Source organism: Octodon degus, unplaced genomic scaffold, assembly GCF_000260255.1.
Source record: "Octodon degus isolate 3935 unplaced genomic scaffold, OctDeg1.0 scaffold00131, whole genome shotgun sequence".
Lineage (NCBI taxonomy): Eukaryota > Metazoa > Chordata > Mammalia > Rodentia > Octodontidae > Octodon > Octodon degus.
This window is the reverse complement of record NW_004524707.1, coordinates 7,107,398-7,127,912: the sequence shown is the minus strand read 5'-3', so window position 1 is coordinate 7,127,912 and position 20,515 is coordinate 7,107,398. Positions and strand designations below refer to the sequence as shown.

General features: G+C 45.6%; 1 protein-coding gene and 1 pseudogene across 1 annotated transcript; one reads left to right on the top strand and one right to left on the bottom strand.

The window, feature by feature from the left end:
* The first annotated feature begins 3,137 nt into the window (after positions 1–3,137).
* On the top strand, positions 3,138–5,233 carry Rd3 (retinal degeneration 3). The gene is made up of 2 exons (XM_004641207.1): positions 3,138–3,433; positions 4,894–5,233. The coding sequence occupies exons 1-2, from the start codon at positions 3,138–3,140 to the stop codon at positions 5,231–5,233; spliced, it is 636 nt and encodes a 211-aa protein (XP_004641264.1).
* An 8,895-nt stretch (positions 5,234–14,128) lies between these two features.
* Positions 14,129–14,435, bottom strand: LOC111812591 (annotated as a pseudogene).
* Between the last annotated feature and the right edge of the window lie 6,080 nt (positions 14,436–20,515).

Genomic DNA, 20,515 nt, shown 5'->3' with positions numbered 1-20,515 from the left:
GAGCCCAACTTGGGCAGCTTAGTATAGCAAGACCCTGTCTCAAGAATAAAAAAAAAAATCTCCAGTACCACGGAAAAAAAAGAAAGGAGAGAAAGGAAAGAAGAAAGAAAAAGGGAAGGGAAAGGGAAAGCAAAGAAAGGAAGAAAGGAAAAATTCATATTTCTAGTCTTGGAATTCTCCCAGGAACCTGGGTAAGAGTCCCTGCACTAAGCACCAATGGCAGCACAGACAGGGGGGATCAGCTGCTTGTGGGTGTGTAAAACGTGTATGCAGACATCGTCTCATCTGATTTCATTGTAAGCGGAAGTAAGCACCTTACACCCCCCATTACACACAGGGAAACAGGCTCAGGACGAGGCTGTGTTGGGAAGGAAGCGGGTGGTGGCCTCTGCCAAAGTGTGCACAACGAGCACCACCCCAGCCCCTTGCTGAGCTGACACTGACAGGGCACAGCCAGGCCAAGCAGCATCCGAGGGCAAAAGGTGGGATTAAGGTCCCAGTTTGACAGAAGGAGCAGGAGGGGAGGGGAGGCATGGCCGGTGGGTGGAGCCATCCTGCCCCGGTGAAGCCTCTGTGGAGGCAGGGAGTGTCCTCAAAGTTCCCACAGAGACCCCTGGTCTGCTGGCATAGTGTCCCTCGCAGCTGACTCCGGGTCTTCCTCTGCTCTGACTCTGGTTCCATTCAGTAGCTGATGGGCAGAGTGGCCGTGCCTCCCCCTGACTCTCAAGCTCACTGCTCCGGGTGGTGGGAGGCTTAAGTTCTCGCATGCACCCCTTTGAGTCCCAGGGGATGCTGGGCCATGGGCCATGCAGGTGTGTGAACCCATTTACGAGCAGGAAACTTCCTGAGCACAGCTGAGGGGGGACCATACAGCTAAAGCCTTGTCATCTCCTGGGGCCCAGAGCTGCTACTGTGCTTATTTTCCTCCTCCTCCAGGGTGCTCAGCGTCCAGCACAGGGACACGCTGACCTCTCTCTGCTGCCCAGGCCTCAGCCCACCTGATTCCCAAGACTGTGGCCTGGGTGAAGAGCTTGCCCAGGGCAGAGCTGAGGAGCCAGCAAGCTGGCCAGGATAACAGGGGAGCGAGGGTTGAGCTAGGCATTTCTAACTTCTGAATCATAACTGTGTTAACGTATGTGGAAAGTGGGGAGAGTGGGACATTACACATCCACAAATGCCTCTGGATAAAACCAGTGTGACTGTTTTGCCACGTGGCCCTGTTCACCTTTTGGAGCAATCTGTGTGTCAGCCTTTGCACACACTTCAGCAACTCCTCTGAACACTGCCCTGGGCCTTAGCACCCTTTTAGACCTACCAGAAGGCACAGCCATTCCTTCACATCAGCTACCTGTTCATGATTCTCCAGTGGCCCTAATTTAAAGTGAGGATGGATTAATGGTCACACATCTGTGGGAGACTGTAAGTGCACTGGCTGAGGGGAGGCAGGCCAGCTCCGTAGAACTCAAGTCACCAGGGCTGGCCAGAGCTGGGGACCTGGAGCTGACACTGAGCAGTGTGGCCTGCCATGGGGGTTCAGGGCAGGGCAGGGCAGGGCAGGACCCAGGCTGGTATAGCCCCTGGGAGACCCACAGACTGAATGCACCCAGCAGCAGTCTCAGCTGTGGGTCAGGTCCTGAGGACCCTGGGTTGAGACAGTCCCCCCGACCCCAATCTGGCTGGCCAGCCTGCCTCTCTGTGCCTCCCTCCTTCTCCTCTGGTTCCCTCCCTCTTTTGCCCTTAAGAACTTAATCAGATCTGCCCAAGAGCCCCCAGGGGTAGCAGCTGGCACTAGGACAGAAATAGCTTCAGCAAAATCCTTGTATGTTGCAGGCCAAAGCTTCACCCAGGTTGTGTGTGGGATGTAGGACAAGGAGTAGCTGTCTCCCCAGGGGTATTGCCTGGCTGAGAGGCTCAGAGCCACAGGAACTGGGACTCAGGTGGCCCTATACCAAAGCACCTGTCCAGGAGGCCAGCCCAGGACCCCAGGAGGAGGGACCCCACAAGGCTGCCCTTTAGGCTGTCTGGCTCCATCCTAAGGGAGGGCCCTAGTCCTGGGGTGCAGGAGGTGGCTATTTGTAAGAGTACAGATGGCTTTCTGTGCCAAGGCTGGGCATCCCCACTGATGTTTGCTGTTCCCTTATAACGGTAAGGGATGGTGTCACATAACATGAGGAGGAGGGCAGTTTGAGGTCAGGAGCTGGGTCAGCCGGCACGGGTATGTGCATCAGAAGCTCTGGCTCTTTTCATCCTTTAAGTCATCGTCTCTCCTCCCCACATCAATACTAACATTACTTCAGTCGTGGGCACCTTTCCCACTGATGTTATGGTGCTCTCTGCCCTGTACTGGGGACTGACTCCAGGGCCTTTGTTTGTTATTTATTTATTTATTTATTTATTTATTTATTTATTTATTTATTTATTTATTTATAGACAGGGTCTTCTTGAGCTGCTAAGTTGAACAGGCCAGGCTCCTACATGCTGATTACAGCCTCTCAGAGAGTTGGGGTGGCAGGTGTGTGCCACCACACTTGGCTGATGTCAGTTTTTGCTGAGTCTCATATCTCCTGGAAAGCAGGGTCTGCACTGATGTGAGCATCAGGCCTGAATTACCAGAATGAATGGACAGACAGATTCTGGGCAAGAGTCACCAGGCGAGGTCAACCCTGCATGGTTCTTGGTTTCTGAGTACTACCTGGGAGGCACTTGGAAAGCTGTTCTCTGGTTCAGCCAGAAATGGATGTAGAAACCTGTTCTAACTGTACGTGTGTGTTCTTTCTCTTAACTCATGGGTAAAATGCTCAGCTACACAGTCTACCCCTGCTTACTCAGTGTGAAGATTCAGGAGACAATTTCCCTAGGCTCAACTATCAGAATGCCTTAAGGATCGTTATAACCAACAGGAGCACACTGCTTCTCCATATTGCTTACAGTGTCCTAGTTTATCCACATCTGCTTCTCACAGCTGTCTGGCCTGCTCTTAGGAGTCTAGAAATGACTGATCAGAGAAATGACTGTCTCAAGGCCACAAGCTCTGTTCATCTAGGGCCCGGCCCTCCTCCCACCTGTCTTCTGGGTTCCCCCTACCTGATTGGACCCAAGGAGGACACACCTGCTCTGTCTCACAGGGTCTAGGGGTCATGTCTCTTATCCCATGGCTCCGGTGGAATGAAGCTCCAGCTCGGCTGTCATCCCGGAGCCCAACTGAGATGGTGCTGGAGACACTCATGATGGAGCTAGTGGGGCAAATGCGTGAGGTGGAGCGGCAGCAGCGGGAACGCAGCAGTGCAGTCAGAAAGGTCTGCACTGGCGTGGACTACAGCTGGTTGGCCAGCACACCACAGCCCGCCTATGACCTCAGCCCTGGGGAGCGGCTGCAGCTGGAGGCAGTGTGTGCCAAGATCCACCCATCCTACTGTGGGCCGGCCATCCTCAGGTAAGGCTGGGCCCTGCAATGGGCACCACTAGGCTGGAGACTCTGGGAGGGAATCCTGGGAGGGAATGGTCCCCTGGACCAGAACTGGGAAGGGGCAGGGTGGAACCAGGCAGAGCAAAGGGCTCTGTGGGGATGGCTGGGCAGCTTCTGGAACACAGATGCTCTGAGGAGCAAGGACAGCAAGGATGTCTGCCTTTAAGCTTCCTGCTCCTCCTGCCAGGTTTTTTTTTTTTTTTTTTTTTTTTGTATTTTAGGGAAGGGTCTATAGGGTGTTCAGGGTCTCACTACTAGATTGGACTCATAGTGATTCGCCTGTCCTCCCATACGCTGGGATTACAGGTGCGCACCACCATGACCAGTCTCAATGGCTGTCTCAGCATGCCCTGGGGATGCGGCCGGCACGGCAGGCCCAGGGATCAAACCCCTGGCCCCTGCTCCTGCTTGCAGGAGCTTTAATCCTCTGAGCTATTTGGCCGGCCCTCCAGGTTGTTATTATCCTGGATTTTAACATAGCTGCTGCTTCTCCTTCATCAGGTTGTCTTTAATATTCCCTTCTTAGATTTTCCCACAAGGCCTCTCCTACACTGTGTTTATTTTCTTAATTTATTTATTTTTGCGGTACTTGGAATTAAACTTGGGACCTGTGCACTAAGCTACAATCCCAGATTTTTTAAGGTAAAAAATTTTGTAATGTGGACACAGGACCTTGTTTAGGCACTACGTTGCCCAGACTTGGCTCCCACTTTCTATCCTCCTGCCTCAGCCTCCCACAGAGCTGATTTTATAGGCACGTGCCACTATGTATGGCTCCGATACTACTTACTACTTCACACCAACTCTCACACTGGTCTGCCTGTGTGTGTGTGTGTGTGTGTGTGTGCACTTGAGTGTGCATGAACACCAGGTTCACTGCCCTGGGGCACTGGACATTTAAAGCGTGGGTCCAGCAGTGTTCCTGACTTGGAAGCCGTGGCTTTCCAGTCCTTGTCCCCATTGGATGTTGAGGTCAAAGAAGCACGTAGCCCACCAATCAGGAGTAGCATCAAAGTACCTCAAGTTCTTCATCTGTGTTTCTAATGAAATACAAACTTACAGTAAAACACCTGAATGTTCCCTGGACTTGCAAGCCTTCCCTCTCTCCTCCCTCAAACCAACACACACACACACACACACACACACACACACACACCCCTTGCCCACACCATTTCTTTTAAATTCCCCCTTCAGTCCTACTCCAGCCCCTATGATCCTTTAGTTTCTGGGGTCTTTGAATACCTCGTCCCTTTTTTCCATGCTGAGAATCTCAGCCTTCCTCCTTTGAGATTCTACATCATAGCAACTACGCCGGCTCTAGAAGTCACTGGGCGGGGTGAGGAGCCTGGGCTGGTGCTGCTCAGGGGTCTGCGGACGCGCTCCGAAGAGGCCTTGGGGTGGAGCCTGGTGCACAGCCGCCTCTGCAGGTTCCGGCAGCTGCTGGCGGAGCGGGAGCCGGCGGTGCAGGAGGTGTCCCAGCTGTTCCATTGCGCGCTGCAGGAGGCTCTGGAGCGCATGCGGCAGGAGGAGGAGCTGCAGCGGCTAGCTCTGCGGTGGGGCCAGCGGGCTCGAGGCGGCCTGGCCCCTTTCAAGGCCCGCGCGCGCATTGCGCCCTCCACCGGCCACATCCTGACGGTGTCCGAGCGGGTGGAGCGGGCCGCGCCATCTCGCACCAGGAGCGCGCCAGACTTCCGAGCTGGCATGGCCGGCTCGACGCAGACCGGGTGGGGCGTCCTGGACCAGCCCGGCTCGCCCGTGCACTATTAGCGCAGGGAAGCCTCTGGCCCGTCGCTCCGCAGACAGGGTGCCTTGTTCGCTGAGCTCTCCCTGCGCTCACTTTGTCGCTGTGACAACCTGATGGGCTTGACCCTGTCCCATCTCTTGGCTGTCCCAGAGCAGCTGCTTCAGGGTGAGCCGTGGTCATCTCGGTATCAGCAAGGTGGTGTCCACCCACCTCACACCCCAACCCCAAGTCCGAAGCCATGCAGTTAAAAAGCCCCTCCCAACATGGGTGTGGAAATTTTCAATTCATTAGGATCCCCTTAGGTGCCACCCAGACCCCAAGCCTTAGGAAGAGGCCCGATGATGCTTCAAAACCTAAAGCAGAAGGGCCGCTCTAAGGCAAACTTGTTCTGGAGTTTTCTCTTTGGCCAGACACGCTCTGTGGAATGTACTTTCTTGCAATAAATCTCTGCCTTTCTTATTACTTACTTTTGTGTGTCCTGCTGTTTTCTGTTCAGGATACAAAGTACCTGAGACGACTGTCTAGTAACACTTCTGGTGTGGGGCCCTCCCCGCTCTCTGGCCAGGTCGCAGGGAGCCTCACCCACCTCCTCTGGGGTCCACCTCTCCTTCCCCCTAGGTCTGGAGGGTGGAGAGCTTTCCTGCTTCTCAGCAACACCTGGGTTCTCACGGGATGCCCACTCACGCTCTCACTATGTTGAGAGTGTCCATTCTCCACTGATGCCTGGCTGCCTCATGGCTGCAGGTGGTGACAGCCTCAGGCAGCAGAGGTACAGCCAGGACCCACCTTAGGGCTGAAGCGGCCAGGTGCAGTAGATTGTTCTTGTAGGAGTGGTCTCTACCCAAGTGCTGGAATCCTGGGCTAGGCTGGGGCTACATCTCCTCCTGCTGTGGTGAGACCAATCTCTTACCTTGGCACTGAGGTGGGAGTGGAGTCTCAGCTCTCCAAGGAAGGTAGCTGGGGGTGGAAGAAGATCTCCCATACCTCCTTCCAAAGGCTGAGTGTTCAGGCCTTCACACTGCTGCTATAGAGAACACAAGACTCTGAATCCCAGGCTTCTTCTGGGCCTCCTCACATGTGCTCTCTTCTTGCCTCCTCACACTTCCCTAGCAGGTGAGGTCCAAACCTGCATGGGCCTCAAGGTGCCTGAGGAGAGTGGCTGGGGCACATGCTACAAATTTCTCTGTCCTCCACTCCCGACATGCTTGTGTGGCAGTGACAGGCATATGGACTGCCCGGCTCATACATTGCCTATGGCACAGCTGGAAGGCCAAGTAGACTCCCAAACCCTGGGCATGAAGTGGGAGCAGACAGATGAGGAGTGTCTGCCCCACACTGCTAGAATCAGTGGATCTTGACCAGAGTATAAACAAAATGAAAGGGGAGGCAAATCACTGAAGGGAATCTATTTCCCAGCCAAAGCTTTGTGGGAAAAAAAAATTCCTCTCTGATGATCTAGTTTTGTATAATTTTCACTGGAATGGGGGCAGAGGATCATAGGATAGTGGAGGCCTCTCTTCCAGTGTTATCAAAGTGAAAGAGTAAATTGCTTTATTTGTAGAAGCTGTGAATCACTTAGATAAAAATATAAACCTTAAATGATTACATTTGGAAGACATTAGAAAGTTCATTCAGTGGTCCTACTGCAGATGTAGGTCCAAGCTGTGTTCATTTCTGTGTGACACTTGAATTGTGTGACCAGAGTTCCACACTGCAGTTTGGTTTGTGTGTACTTTAGTTATGACCACAGACATTGGTGGTAGAAATAGGCTTTGACATAAACAGAAGTGACCCTTGGGAAGCAGACAACCCAGGTGGGAGGGCCAGTCTGCTGAGAGACAGCTAAAATAAAGCCTGCAAGATGGGAGTGTGCCGGGCCTAGTCAAAGGGCAGCTTGCTGCTGAGGGTCATCTGGAGGGAGACTGGGACAAGGCTGCTTCAGAAATTGTTATGGTTTGTGTGTAGTTGGCCTCCCAAAGCCTCATGCAGTCACTGGCGTGTGGTTCTAGAGTTTTTGATTAATTCATGTTCTACGGCTGGGATTATGGATCTGAGCACTGCTGGGATCAAGGGTGAGTGCTACACCCACCTGGGGCACAGAGCCTGAAGGCAATATAAGCAAAGGAGAGAGGCTTGCCCCTCCCTTTTGCTCTTGCTGTTTTGCTGTTTTCTACCACCATGAACAGCTGCCCTCTGCCATGTGCTACTCTGCCTTAGAGCCAGCTGTGTATGGGCTGAAACTTCCACAAACTGTGAGCTAAATACCTTTCCTTTCTTAATTTTGGGTGTTGAGTATTTTGTCCCAGCAATGAGGAAAAAGTAACTGAGACAGAAATCTTCTGCTGTCTCCCTCCTTCCCCGTCTCCTCCACGGATCTCTTTTCCCCCAAGAAAAGAAGACAAAAGGTTGTCAATATGCTATTTTTTTATAAAGGTTTAAGAGACTGGCTACCCATGAAAACCTGGCAGGCAGCAGCTGTCCCTGCAGGGCCATTGCCAGCCCAAGCTCTGCCCTCCGCTCAAATGAAAATGCAGAAGAAAAATTTAAGGTGTCCGTACACCTCCATTCTTAATGATTATTAATGTCATATTTGAATTTCTCAGTTATCAATTTTTGTGAGTTATTTTAATATAAATGCCAGGCTTTGTATAACTATATTTGCCACTATCACTGTTAGCAAAATTAACAGTAATTTCTTAATATTATCTAAAACCCAGTCCATATTCCAATTTCCTTAACTCTCCAACAAATGATTCTCATAGTTTACTTCTTTGAATGAGGACCTGATCCAGCCCTTAAAAAGTTATAACCTGCTTTACAGGAGGTCATGTGGTGGTGCTTAATTCTATAAAATAGAGTGCTCAAAGGACAGTCATGCTGACATGTGATAATTAATGCTCACTCATACATGATATTTTTGCACATTAACTTAACAGATGCTTTTTACTCAGGCTCTTGTTTTATTAAAATTCTTCCACAGCAACCAAGACTCTAATATTTTGAAAAATAATGTCTGGGCTGGGGATATAGGTCAGTGGCACAGCACCTGCCTGGCAAGCGCAAGGTCCTGAGTTTGATTCCTGGTACTCACCCACCCCCCAAAAGAGAAAGAAAATAAATAAAAGTAATGCTAACTACTGATAATGATAATATATTCAGTATGGCCTTTGTACTAGATTAAAATGGGTACATTAAATTTTTTTCTTAGTGATATATACAAATACTTTAATACCAGGTCCTCTTTTCTTGCCATTTTAAGCACTAAAATTTATCAAAATGAAGAGAAATCTCAAGAATTCAAAAGGTAAGCAATGAAAAGTTTATTCTATTTTTCATGACATTATTTGCCATATGATTAAATTTTCATTTGTGCCTTAATATTTATATGATCCTCCAACAAAATACAATGTTCAAAATTTATCCACAAATCATTTAGGCAATTATTATATATTGTATTATAATGTCTAGCAATGTGCTAATTTTAAGCTACAAAAATTATTTCTTTGTCATATTTGTGACAAAGTTAACAAGGTTATTGTTTGAAGTGTCTCTAGCTGCTCGAGTCTGCTTGCTTGCTTGCTGCAGTACCAGGATTGAGCCCTTCACACTGAGCCCTTCTGAATTTTGAGTCAGATTCTCACTAAGTCACCCAGGCTGAGCTCAAACTTGCAAATCAGTTCCCGTGTTACTGAGACAAGTGCTCACAAGCCAGCAGAGGCTGTGGCGTTTTCTAGCACATGTTATTGCATGGCAGTCAGCACTTTCCTTGCTGGAACAATTGCAATGTTCCCATGGGCCAGGCTCTCAGCTGAGCTGGAATGTGGTGCCAGGAAAACTACATTCCAGCGAGAGGCTGTTCCCCTCCCTTCAGCTGAGAGATAACTGAGACAAAGCTTGCAAACAAGGCACTTCCAGGGAGCCTGTCAGCACCTGCTCAGAGCCAGGGGACTCTGGTAGGCACCAGACCCAGGACAAAGCAGCTATAATTGAAATTAGCCTCTATCTAGGAGGAAGGAAACAGTCACCAGGCAAACACGCTGCTAAAGATGCAAAAGAAAAGAAGAAACACACTTTCTAGTCACATCGCCTGCTTTATAATATTGCTCTGACAGAGATGGCTGTCATTAAGAAGATCCTTTATCAGCATTTGAGTGGTGCAGTAAACAAAGAGCTTTCATTCACTCTCTCTCTCACTGATCATGAACAGGAGCTGAACTGCCCTGTGTTTGATTTCATGAGGGCTATGTGCAAGTGGCTGCACAGGATCAGAAGCCAGGGTTCCTTTCTAGTGTCAGCACTGCACAGCCTATGAGCTCTGACAGTCCCCAGGGTCCTTCATCACTGCGCATGCCACATCACCATGTGACATGTGCTGGTCTGCAGTTACTCATTCTCCACCATTCTCCTGTCTCCAGGGGTTTATGAAATCCTTATGTGCAGAAACTAGGGATTCTGTCTACATCCCTACCCCAGGACACAGGCACATAGTAGGTAGCTTACAAGCACATTTAATGGGTGGGTACACATGGACACTCACATACAGCTAACTCAGGGCAGAAGCAGGGCAGAGGGAAGAGATGGACGGACCCTGAGGAAGCTGCAAGGTACCTGACCATTCATTAGATTGTAAATTCTTTGAGGTCAGGGTCCAGGTCTGATTTCAGTTTATATCTCCTAGGATATGCCTGGAACATGGTAAGTAGTCCACACTCTTCTTTAAGGATGCATTCCTTCACTCATAAAATATGTGTCAGGCACCTCTGTGTGTAGTAACCATGAAGGAGATGGGGGGCACCTATAAAGTAATCCAGCCAGACAAGATGGAGCTGAGCTTGTAATTCTTCTGTGAATTACTCCAGAAGGCTTCTCAGGGATGTGGAATCCCCCAGCTGTGTCTTTGGTCACAGTGACCAAGGTATGTCTAGACTGAAAACAAATGCCAACTGCTACGATCCTTTGTTCTGCCAATGCCTTTCCCTAGTCTATGTGGGTCTTGACAGAAACACTTCCACTTAACATTTCTAGAAACAGGATCTCTGGACAGAGGCAGAATGACTCTGGAAATACAGTTGAGTAACAACAGATCACATGTACAGCAGTAGTTCTATAAGGTTATGACAGAGCTGAAAAATTCCTGTTGCCTAGTTTCAACACAACCATCGGAATGTCATAGCACACAATGCATTACTCATGTGTTTGAGGTGATACTGGTATACACAAACCTACTGTGCCACAAGCTGTATAAAATATAGCACACAAGCAAGTGAAGAATATTATACTTGATGGTGATGATAATAAATGACTGTTGCTGGCTTGTACCTTTATAGTACTTTTTGTTGCTATTTTAGAGTGTACTTCCTCTACCTATAGGAAAGAACCATGAACAGCCTCAGGCAGGCCTTCAGGGGTGATTCTGGGTGGTGCCGCTGTCAGAGGAGCCAGCAGCTCTGATGCAAGACATGGAGCTGGGAAAGGATGACAGTGATGGCCCTGGCCCTGTGTAGGGCTAGGCTACTATGTGCCTTATTAATTTTTAACAAAAAAGTTTGAAATAAGGTGGGGGGTTGATGCTGGTTTTTTTGAGGGGGATGGGAATTGAACTCAGGGCCTCACACTTGCCAGGCAGATGCTGCGCCTCTGAGCTATATCCCTGGCTCCAAACTAAGTTTTCATAAAGAAAAAAAAAATGTTTTGTATTGGTATAAAATATGTTTGCACTTTAAACTGTTACTGTAAAAGTCAAAATTTCAAAAAATTAAAAAGTGTATAAAGTAAAAAAAAAGTAATCTGAGATTTAGTCATTATTGGAGAAAAACTTGTTTTGATAAGTGTAGGGAAGCCGTAGTGTGCAGGGTGTGGAGTCTGTAGTAGCAGACGATAGAGTGCTGGCTTTCACATCCCCACCTCTTACTCATTGTCAACCAGAGCAGTCCTGAGTCCTGCAGGCACCTTTCAGAGGAAGTGACCTGTCCAGGCACACTGCTGCTTGCTGTGTCTTTATCTCTGTTCTGGTTTGTTTAAAAACACAGACACCATGTAAAATTCTTTCAGGGAGTTAGAAGGTGGTCATGAGCCTTCCCCAAAGGAGCCATTATAGCCTCCCAATATCTGGGATTATATGCCCAGTCTCAATTGCAGTCTCAGTGTGCCCTGGGGGAGGGTGGGGCTGGTACTGCAGGCTTGGGGATCGAACCCCTGGCCCCTGAGCCTGCTTGCAGGCTTTAATCTGCTGAGCTATTTGGCCAGCCCTAGAATTCACCTTCTTAAGTGCAATGTTGTTTGTCCTGTCTGGAGGTGAGGCTTGGTATGTGTGGGTTTCTGGGGGAGGGCTGCAAACTTTGGAGATGGACATGAGAGCTGGGAGCAGATGGCAGTGTGTTGAGCAAGATTCAGGGAATCCATGCTTTGGAGGGGAACATTTGTGGCCTGGCAAAGTGATTTCCTCATGAAGTCACCTAGAGTCAGTGCTGAAAGTAGGATTTGGTTCACAAAGAATCAATATATGTGCCATCTTTTGGGAAGTGTATTTCTTACCAAAGCCTACGCAGACTGAGAGAATTCTAAAACTAGAAGAAACCACCAGTGCTCAGTCTGGTCCTGACCCTTACCTCCAGGTGAGAATGGCTTGATGGCGCTATTCACTGCAATCCGCTGAACACAGAGCTCTGTGCCAGTGCTCACAAACCCAGAGTGGATTATTACAACTTCTAAATCGGAGGGCTGACAGCCTCTGAGGCACAAGCCTAGGGGAATGTTGTGTCAGGGATTTAGCTGCAGATTAGAACAATCCAGATCAGCAAGCAGAAACACCAAAGGGCCTTTGGGATTCCAGCTTCATGATGTGTGGCGCAGGAGGCCCCCTGCCTGGGCTGTTTTGTTTTTGAGGTATGTATGTGTGTTTTCTACAATTTATTGTCCTTTAATGATGAACATAAAATCTAAAATTTCACCAATGCCTTTAGGGACAAATACATACAAACTAAAACTGAAGAATAATAATTATGCAGACTGATGTGCATCCTGACATTTAGGAGAAGCTGTTAAACAAAAACCATTTCTCAAAAACATAAAATCACAAAAGCAAATAAAATGAAGTAATTATAATAGGAAAAGCCTTTGGTATATTTCAATAACAAAAGACAAGTTCAGTTTATTATTAAATTATTAAATTCATGTAATATAAAAATCTGAGTGCTGAATTACATCTAAAAAACAAAAATAAATTAAAATATATTAGAGCCTAAAGAGCAAAATATCTTCCTTTTCATCAATTTTATTTTAATAAAATATCAGAATTTTGAATAAACAAGTACTTTCCCTACTAGATTTTCTTTTATTCCTCATACACTCTGTATTTTAGCTAATTTTAAAATGGCATAATTTAATTTTTAGTATCACAATTCCTTTATCCCAACAAGCTTATTGTAGGGAATTAAAATTCTGCCCTAGAAATGTTCTTGATAGTTCATCTATGCCTACAAATCTACTTCTTTCCTTGGCTTTTAAGACCATGATTATCAAAATCTAAATAAAGGTAGCTAGTTAAGGAAGCAAGAAAATCAGTATTTTGTGTTTGAAATTAATCTGGGGGGGGGGGGCTGCACAAATAGCTCAGTGGATTAAAGCACCTGCAAGTAGGAGCAGTGGCTGGAGGGTTAATCCCTGGACCTACTGTGCCGGCCCCGCCCCTGGGGCATGCTGAGCAGTTGAGACTGGGCATGGTGGCACACGCCTGTAATCCCAGCTCTTGGGAGGCTGTAAACAAATGGATCACTATGAGTCCAATCTGGTAGTGAGACCCTGAACACCCTGTAGACTCGTCCCTAAAATACAATAATAATAGTAATAGTAATAATAATAATAATAATAATCTGAGAGAAAACTACAAGGACACAATATTCTCTGAACATAGATGGCCCCAGAGGGCAATGCTCTGGGACTCCCCAGGGTCTGGCTACTCTGGTTAATGCCACACACTGCCGTTTTAGCCAACCATAACAAGTAGAATACCACTGAAGGCTGTTCTCTTGTTTTTCTTACTGGTCCAGAAACAAACGATGATTTGTGGTAAACAGATGATGTGTACTTCAGCACAACTAGGTTTATTATGGTTAATTCAAAAATTATTAAGACAACTCTGGGTTACTTCCTCTAGCTAGTAAGGATAGTACTGATCCTATGACCTCGGAACTTACAAAACTTCAGCCTCACCAAATTGGTCCTTGGTATTCATTGTTAAGGGTAGAATAAATGCAAGATGGGCAACTGCAACATGATAATTTAAAAAATTGCAGCATCTTAAAAATAAATTCTAGGGCTGGTCAAATAGCTCAGTGGATGAAAGTGCCTGCTAAAGCAGATGCAGTGGCTGAGGTTCGATCCCCAGCATGCCATGCTGGCCCCACCCCAGGGTGCACTGAGATGGTGATTGAGACTGGGTGTGGTGGTGCGCACCTGTAATCCCAGCTCTTGGGAGGCTGAATACAGTTGGATCACTACTAGTCCAATCTACATAGTGATATCCTGCAGACCATGTACAAAAAAACAAAAACAAACAAACAAAAAAAACCTCTAAGTCTTATCAGAAGACCCACATACTCAGACATAAAATCTATTATAAAAAAAGCATTCCTTGAAAATAAATAAAGCACACCTATAACAAGTAATAGTACTTACATGGATGCAATTACAAAGCAATCTGAAAGTTAAAAAAAGAAAAACCCTATCACAGTTCAGATTTGGTCTAAAGCAGTCATATAATCCTCATTATACCCATATCTTCCAAGCACTTTTCCATGACAAGCAGTGACTAGTGGTGCCTGCAGCTCCTGTCCTAGTGATGCATTAGGTAAGCAGGTGTGTTCTGGGTGCCAGGGGTGTTGCTCCAAAAGCATTTTCTTCTGCTCCCACTTTCCCCTCTAGGGTTCTGCATTTGATGCCAACTGTGGTTTCAGGCCTAAGATTGAAAACACTGTGTTGCTGTCCTTTGTTTAAAGATACTGTCATAATCCCCACAGTATCAGTCACCATTCACTACCTGAGGTGGTCACAGGTTTCCCCAAGTGGCTACATTTTGGGGATACGTTCATTGCTTCTGTTCTGACACTGTGACATCCACCCCCTCAGACACTATTTTGGTGGCTTCCAGCACTCTGACCACATCCTGCTCTTCTTCCTTCCCGCCATGGAGCCAGATGACAAGGCCACCAGCACATGAATGCACATCCTTGTGGTGCCGAGGCACTGTTCTGTGCCTGGTAATGCTTTGCCATTGTTTTCTTCCCTTCCCTTCCCCTATCTTTTCCTTCCTTCCCTGAGATGGCACACCATGTTGGCCAAGTTTGTCTCATGTGATCATCCACCTCAGTCTCTGCAGTGACAGGCTATAGGCACAGGCTACCCTGCCTGTACTGTGTGTGTGTGAGTGTGTGTGTGGTGCTGAAGATTGAACTCAGAACCTTGTGCATGCTGTAAATACGCCACCACTAAGCCGCATCCCCAAGTAGAAAGCTACAAGAAACCAGACAGAGCAAGATCACTGTCAGAACACTGGAAAACAAACAGATAAAGGTCACTCTGTCTCCCCAAAGACCTCCAGCCATGCAAAAAACCAGACATTCTTGACTTGGCCTGGATTCAGCCTCATCTGCACTGCAGTTTTGCCCCTCACTGGTCACTGTGATACTTCCTCTAAAAATCTTGGTCAAAACGCCCCCTCCCAATAGGTGGGTTAAATCAGGTACCTCATTGATCCATGACTCCTGTCCACCCTCTGCTATATAGCCCCAGGACTTCAAGAGACCCAGCGCTGCCCCTGTCTGGTGGTAGCTCTTCTCACTGGCCACTCTTACCCTGATTGTTACTTCTTATTACTTCCTATTATTGAAGGGTCCCAAGATGTGTGAGAATATTTATTTTTAAAGAATACAAAATAGTGAAAAAAAAGACCCCACAAGAAATTATTAGAAATAATACAAAGTTTCATTAAACAGAATAATAGAAATTTAGCAATGGTTGCTGTGTAGTATGATGTTATCTTCAAGTTAGTTGTTTGGGTTACCAGATATGAACCTGCAAAATTGGTTAAAAATGATAACAATAAAAAAAGTTATGAGAAATTGAAAAGAAAAAATAAGAAAAGAAAAAAAATTAAGCATTAACTGCTTTTTTCAAGAAACCAGTAGAAGGGGGGGGGACCAAGCAGAAATCAGCAGTATAATTATTCAAGTTATCCTGCATATATACATAAACATATAGTTCCCCTTATTTATTTTGTCCTTTTCTTCATCCCAGCTTTTCCTTTCCACTGAAGAAATTATTTCCTTTTCATGGTATCTATTGTATCTTTCAGATTTTATTTATTCTTTCAAATTCTCACACTAGTAAGACAATACAATGTTTGCATATGTGATTCTGATTTATTTCACTCACCAATTCAGTCTCTAGTTGCATCCATTTATCAATAAAAATCTTGAATTTATCTTTTTCTATAACTGAGTAGTACTCCATTGTGTAAAAATATCACACCTTTTTTATCCATTTCTCCAGTTGATGGGCATTTGGGTTGTTTCTAAGATTTAGAGATAACAAATTGTGCTGCTTTATGTCACTATGGTATAATGGTTTCAGTTCTTTTGGAAAAATACCTAGGAGGGGAATATCTGGATTGAATGGGACCCCCAGTCTTAGCTTTTTAAGGAATCTCCATACTGATTTTCATAATGGTTGAACCAGTCTTCATTCCCACCAACAGTGGAGAGGGGTTCCTTTCCCTCACAGACTCTCCAGCATTTGTTATTGGTTGACTTCTTGATGACAGCCATTCTTTCTGGTGTAAGATGGTGTCTCAGCATTATTTTAATGCGTATCTCTTGAATGACTAATGATGCTGAACATTTTTTCATATATTTATTTGTCATTTGTATCTCTTGCGATGTGTATAGTCATCTCAGGTGTCCATTTTTGGATTGGGTCTTTGAATTTTGGAGGTTGGGGCTTAGAATTAATTTGAAAGACCCACAGAGGAAATATAATTCATCCAATGTGTGAATATTTATTAATAATAATAACAAATCACAAGTTATGTGTTTTAGAACTTGATAAATAGTACAAATATAAAAATATCTGAAAACCTACTTTTATTAACTGCTCGACATATCTATTTATTACTTTTTCTTACTTTTTAACTGTACATTCTTTGATTTTGGCTTCGTTATATAGCAGTATTATAATACTTTTTTGTTCATAGAGTCTAGAGAGAGAATTCAGTCCTTCCTTTGGTATGGTTGATTAAAATTTGTTTCTTAAAATGGTAAATGCAAAATAAATCTGTCTTCATACATAAGTAACCTAGGTGTTTGTGCTATAGTTTTGGGCTAAGTATCAGTCTCTCCTAACAGACTTGCCTATTTGAGCAGTTGACATTTTCCACACACTAATTTCTGTTTCTATACATTTCAATCCTTGTTTCTTCTCTAACACTCACTTCACTTCCAGGGCCTGGCTCCCAGGGACACAGTCATCTTGAGCTAAGACCTCTGGCCCAAGTGGAGTCCAACCTGGTCACAAATCACATGACCAGGTAAGCGCAGAGTGATGCTTTGGCAAGGGCTTGATACTTAAGCTCCAATAGTCATTGCTGGAGAAGAAATTAGGAGGAAGACTGCTTGGTCTGCGTAAACACATGTGTGAGCTCAGGTCTCTTGAGTGCAGGCCAGTTTCCTACTGATCATATTTTTTAGACTTCTTAAAATCTTCTCCATTAAAACAAAACTACTGAGGCGCAGCGTGGGTGAGACCCTCTTCCCCCCTCTTGGGACGCCCCCCACCGCTCCGCAGTACCCCCCCCCAACCGCCTGTTGAGTAGGAATTTCTGCTGCGTTCCAGGAACCCCCAGATCCAGTCCTAGCCCAGGCCCAGTGAATGTGTGGAAGAGCTTCCGGCCACCCTGCGCTGGTTGGACCTGCCGGTCCAAGCCCAGGCGCAGCGTGGGTGAGACCCTCTTCTACCCCCTTGGGACCCCCCCACAACTCCACAGCAACCCCCCACCCTGCCCACTGCATGAGAATTTCTGCCGCATTCTAGAGACCCCCAGATCCAGTCCTACCCAGGCCTGGTGAGTGGGAGAGCTTCTGGCTACTCTGCACCAGAGGGACCTGCCGGTCCAAGCCTAGGTGCGGAGTGGTGAGACCCTCTTCCACCCTCTTGGGACCCTCCCCACCACTCCGCAGCACCCCACCCACCATGCCCACCCAGTGAGAATTTCTGCCACGTTTTGGGGACTGCCAGATCCAGCCCTAGCCCAGGCCCGGTGAGTGTGTGGGAGAGCTGCCTCCCCCGCTGCTCCACCTCGTCCCCTCCAGACTCAGCTCAGGCCTGCCATACAGGCCTGAAGTGAAACCCTGCAGCTGCAATCCATGCAGAGAGAGTAGGGGACAGAACCACTCAGCTAGTCCAGGAGCAGAACATCTTGTCAGAGGGGCACAACAGGCTCACTCCCAAAGGTGGCAGCAGGAAGGAGCTGAGCACAGCAGCCAGACCCAAGCCAGGCACAGCTGGATAAATCCAACCTTTGTAGATTCGCACCTGAACTTCAGTAGGTGCTAAGGTTATAACTGCACCAAAGCTCCAAAACAAACTACCAGCGAGGAATACAGCTTTGTAGTGCAGTGTCTCCCTGGCAAGTGCAAGTTTCTGAGTTCAATTCCCAGTACTCTCCCCTGCAGAAAAACTACCTTCTTGTTTTTATTTTTCTACAAGATTCTTTCAGCAAATTTAAATTTTATCCTGGAAAGCATAATTTGATTCACCATTAGTACCATATATGTGGGTAAATACAAATTTGAAATCAAAAAAGAATCCAAAAAGTGGTATGCTGTTTAGGTCTGTCATGTGATCATACCGCTTCTGTTATTGTCTCCTTCAGAGGACAGCCTTATTATTTCAATTAATCTACTACTGACAAAAGTGTTTTGAAATAACCACTGACTAATGCTTTCATTTTATTATTCCCTTTTGGTTTATTTATTTATTTTTGGCAGAACCGGGGATTGAACTCAGATCCTTGTGTTTGCCAGTCAAGTGCTTATCCTACTGAGCCATCTCCCCGGCCCCTATTATTCCCTTTTGAAGAGACCATGGTTATCCCATAATTATGAAAATTGGTTTTCCTAGGAAAAAGAAAACAATTCATTTGTAATCTAAGATGCCTTCGTTTCTTCAGTAAATAGAACCATGAAAGACAACCAGTGTCTTTGACTGATACATTTCTGAAAGGTCATCATTTCAAAAATAAGGAAATAGCTTTCTTGATACATAATATAAGATACCAAAGACAAATGTGATAGGGGAGGGGAATGTGCCAAATTCTACTGTAGTCAAAGGGAAAAACCAATGTCATTGCTTAAATTAACTACTATCTTACAGTAACCTTGCCTTGAGTCATTGAGGAAAATTTCCTTTAAGGAATTCCATTCGGTAACAGCACCACATAATGTTAATATGAACAATAATTAAACCTTAATATCAGTAAAGAGTAGTACTCAAGATTAGCTTTTATTTATTTATTTATTTTTGGTGGAACCAGGGATTGAACTCAGGGCCTTGCGTTTGGCAGGCAAGTGCTTTTACTACTGAGCTATCTCCCTGGCCCCCTCAAGATTGGCTTTTAGTTTCTCATCCCAATAACAGGATAATGAGACCTCAAATTTAAACTCAGAAAAAAAAATTGACCAATCCTTGCCTTCCATCCTTTACTCATACCAATGCTTATTTTAAAGGTAACTATCAGGAACAGGGCTAAAGTGGTTATATTCACCCACAAACCCAAATAAGCAAAAAGTACAAGAATCTATAAAGCCATCAGAGACAATATAGAAGGAACTGCTCTTTGGGTGGGAAGATAGCTCAGTGGTCTAAGTGCCTGCCTGGCAACCACAAAGACCCAGGTTTGATCCCCAGCATGGCATGCTGTGCTGGCTCCATCCCAGGTGCACCATGCTGGCCACCGAAACCGAGCATGGTGGCACATGCCTACAATCCCAGCACTGGAGAAGCTGAAACAGGAGGATCACTATGAGTCTAAGCTGCTTAGCAAGACCCTGTACCAAATGATTAAATTTAACAAATCAAAAAAAAAAAAAAAGAAAGAAAAGGAATTACTTTTTGCTTTCTTATTTTCTAAAAAATTGTGATCATTTTTAGAGCTACGAAATTTTGTTTAGAAATTCCTAATCAATATTCCTATGGTAAGGGTAAAGAACAGTGTATCATGCTCATAAAACAAAGACTGAGATTATGAAAATCTTTAGGCAGGTGTAGTGGCACATGCTTATAATCCTAGCACTTGAGAGACTGAGGCAGCAGGATGTTGCAACCTGGGCTATAAAGTGAGCTCAAGGCCAGCCTGAATTAGATAGTGAGACCTTGCCTCAAAAGACACACACACAAAAAGAAAGAAAGAAAGAGGAAAGAAAGAGAGAGAGAAAGAGAAATAAAGAAAAAGAAAGAAAGAAAGAAAGAAAGAAAGAAAGAAAGAAAAAGAAAATCTGCAATACTTGTTGAAAGAAGAGACATTGCTGAAAAAAAAACTGGAAACAAAACTTGGGAAGAAAAACTTAAAAAGGAGGACATAGGGATCTGGGGATATAGCTCAGCAGCACAGTGCCTGCCTGGCAAGTGCAAGGTCATGAGTTTGATTCTTGGGTACCAAAAAAAAAATAAAGGGACATAGATAAATGTTTACCTTTTTCATGTCATCTGTATATTGCTTTATGCATGGCTCCATTAAATTATATCCTATGTAATTATTAGGCACAATATTCAAGAGAGTAGACTCACTCTCCCTTTTCCTTATAAAAACATAAATATTGAATGAACATGTTACAGTCGTCACAACTGACCTGGACTTTAGGCTCCCAAGTGTTGGATGTGAGGCTTCAAAAACAAACTACGAATTTCAAACTCTCTATTGTGTGGAGATTTGGCTTATGAGTCTTGGCTTGGCATGAAGGCATTCTGTCCGTTCCCTTGGGTCTTCATTGCTTTTGCCAAATTCACAATATTCAAGTCTACATCTTTTCACTATCTTCAATTATGGGTTTGGGAAATAAAAAAAATTTAAAAAATCAAAAAATTCCAAAAAAAGTTCCAGCCACTATGCAGACAAAAATTAGACTTGATTAAACTGGCTCAGGTTGCCTTCAGGGCATGTGTGGTAAGGCCTGGAATCCCTAAGAACAGGGATTCGAACCACAGCATCCTGAGACTGAGTGCTCTGACTCAGTAGGCACTGAAAGTACTTAGGT

Coding starts and splice junctions, on each gene's coding strand:
- Rd3 (XM_004641207.1), top strand. CDS start 3,138: ATGTCTCTTATCCCATGGCTCCGGTGGAATGAAGCTCCAGCTCGGCTG. Junction 3,434..4,893: donor TGTGGGCCGGCCATCCTCAG/GTAAGGCTGGGC, acceptor CCGCCTCTGCAG/GTTCCGGCAGCTGCTGGCGG.